The sequence below is a fragment of the Gavialis gangeticus genome, unplaced genomic scaffold, assembly GCF_001723915.1.
Source record: "Gavialis gangeticus isolate Ggan-Ray unplaced genomic scaffold, GavGan_comp1, whole genome shotgun sequence".
NCBI lineage: Eukaryota > Metazoa > Chordata > Crocodylia > Gavialidae > Gavialis > Gavialis gangeticus.
In genome coordinates this window covers 13,640,216-13,641,915 of record NW_017729006.1, presented here as the reverse complement: position 1 = coordinate 13,641,915, position 1,700 = coordinate 13,640,216, and the positions used below count along the sequence as shown (strand labels likewise).

The 1,700-nt window shown below is 43.8% G+C and overlaps 1 protein-coding gene across 1 annotated transcript in view; it reads right to left on the bottom strand.

Moving 5' to 3' along the window:
- LOC109291740 (collagen alpha-6(VI) chain-like) overlaps positions 1–1,700 on the bottom strand; it is a 128,914-nt gene that overhangs the window by 100,012 nt on the left and 27,202 nt on the right. Inside the window, exon 4 of the mRNA XM_019508834.1 lies at positions 463–1,059. Coding sequence (XP_019364379.1) covers positions 463–1,059 — 597 coding nt within the window. The remainder of the gene's footprint in view (positions 1–462; positions 1,060–1,700) is intronic.

Below are 1,700 nucleotides of genomic sequence, written 5' to 3'. Positions count from 1 at the left end.
CCCCCCCCCCCCCCCCGGCCCCTTAAAAACAAGAAAAAAAAATATCAAGGAGTACATGAGCTGAAACTTTGAGACAGAAAGGGTACACTTGTTTAAAAACATTGGAAACCCCTGCTATAGCAGCTTTCTAGAAACAAAAGTAATTCACATTAAATAGAAAATATTTGCATGAAAATTTTGTCTTACAACAAGCAATTTCACTGAACCAATAACAGGAACTCAACAATTCAAGTGAGGGCAGAATTTCATTTCATAAAACCAATGTAGATAAGTATTAGCTTCTTTAAGTATACTGATATCACATCCACACTGCTGTATGGATATACATGCTGTCACTCTGGAGCCTTTCACAAGCCCTAAATTCAGCCATCTACATTCTACCCCAGTCATGGATAAACTATAGAGCTCTCCCATATATGACCTGGTTCAAGCTGATGCTATCACTCTGGTGACATACTGTACCTTCTGGCATCTTCATAATCTCATGGTGTTGCTGAACTGGTGGCTCCAAAATGTTAATAATGTCCTGATGCAGCTGACTGATGCTGTCACCTTCATCTACCTGGTAAACCCAGGGGGAGGTGGCAATCACCCCCATTTCTTGCCTGTCAGAATTTAGGATGCCAATTGAGATGACCTTCACTCCCATCTCTTTCAGCTTCAGGGCACTTTCCAGCACTTCATCTTCTGATTTAGCAGATGTGATGACTACTGCAAACTGAGGAGTGCCTTGGCTAAACCGGCTTCCAGCATCTTCTGTGAAAAAAGCTTCATGTAGAAACTTCAGGGCACTTCCTGTCTGTAAAGGGCCCCCCCTGACAGCAACATACTTCTGAATATGGTTAAGCACATCTTCCTTGTTTTCATAGGTGTTCAGAAAAAACTCTGCCTGGCTTTCTGTGCCATATTGGACCAGGCCAATCCTGAATTTATCCATCCCAATGTCTAGCTGCTCAACAATGTGGTAGGTGAACTGTTTTACTTGCTCAAAGGTGGAAGATTCCATGTGCACAGAAGAATCAACAAGGAAAACAACATCTCCATAGTGCTTTGTAAATGCTGCAGAAAGGAAAAAGGTAATAAATGTGTTATAGGGAGAGATGTTAAATCAACCTGGATTCAAATCTAGCTTTGGACTGTAAACTGAATTGAAGCGGTAAACTCTTTGTCCATCTGGATTAGTGGTGCTCAATCTCTGGCCAGCAAAGCCATGTCATCTGGCCCATGGAGCTCCCCACAGGTCCTGAAGTTTTGCAGAAAGGTTGCCAAATTTCCAACACCTGTAGGCCAGATGACATCGCTGTGTGCGCAGAGCCAGGCCATGAGCTTTATCTGTCCCCAGAGCTGGGGTCTGATCTGGTAGGCAGGACTGCATGCTGGACAGGTCATCAGATGGATGGAGCCAAGCTGGGTTGGCTCCCCACATGCTGAATTGTGCCCTGGCTGCATGTGCCAGATTGGATCCATGGACTGGACCTGGCTCAAAGACCAGCCCCGCAACACTCATTTACCCTGCGGGGCTGAAAGGTTAAGCACCACTGTTCCAGACTATTTTAAACTGAGAATTCTGCAGAATAAAATTGGTGCTGAACTAAGGCCAATATGGTATGACCGCTGTTCCCAGAAACTCTTAGGAAATAGGGAAACACTCTGTGAATTGGTGCTAGTGGAAAAAAAAATAATAATAAAATAAAAAAAAA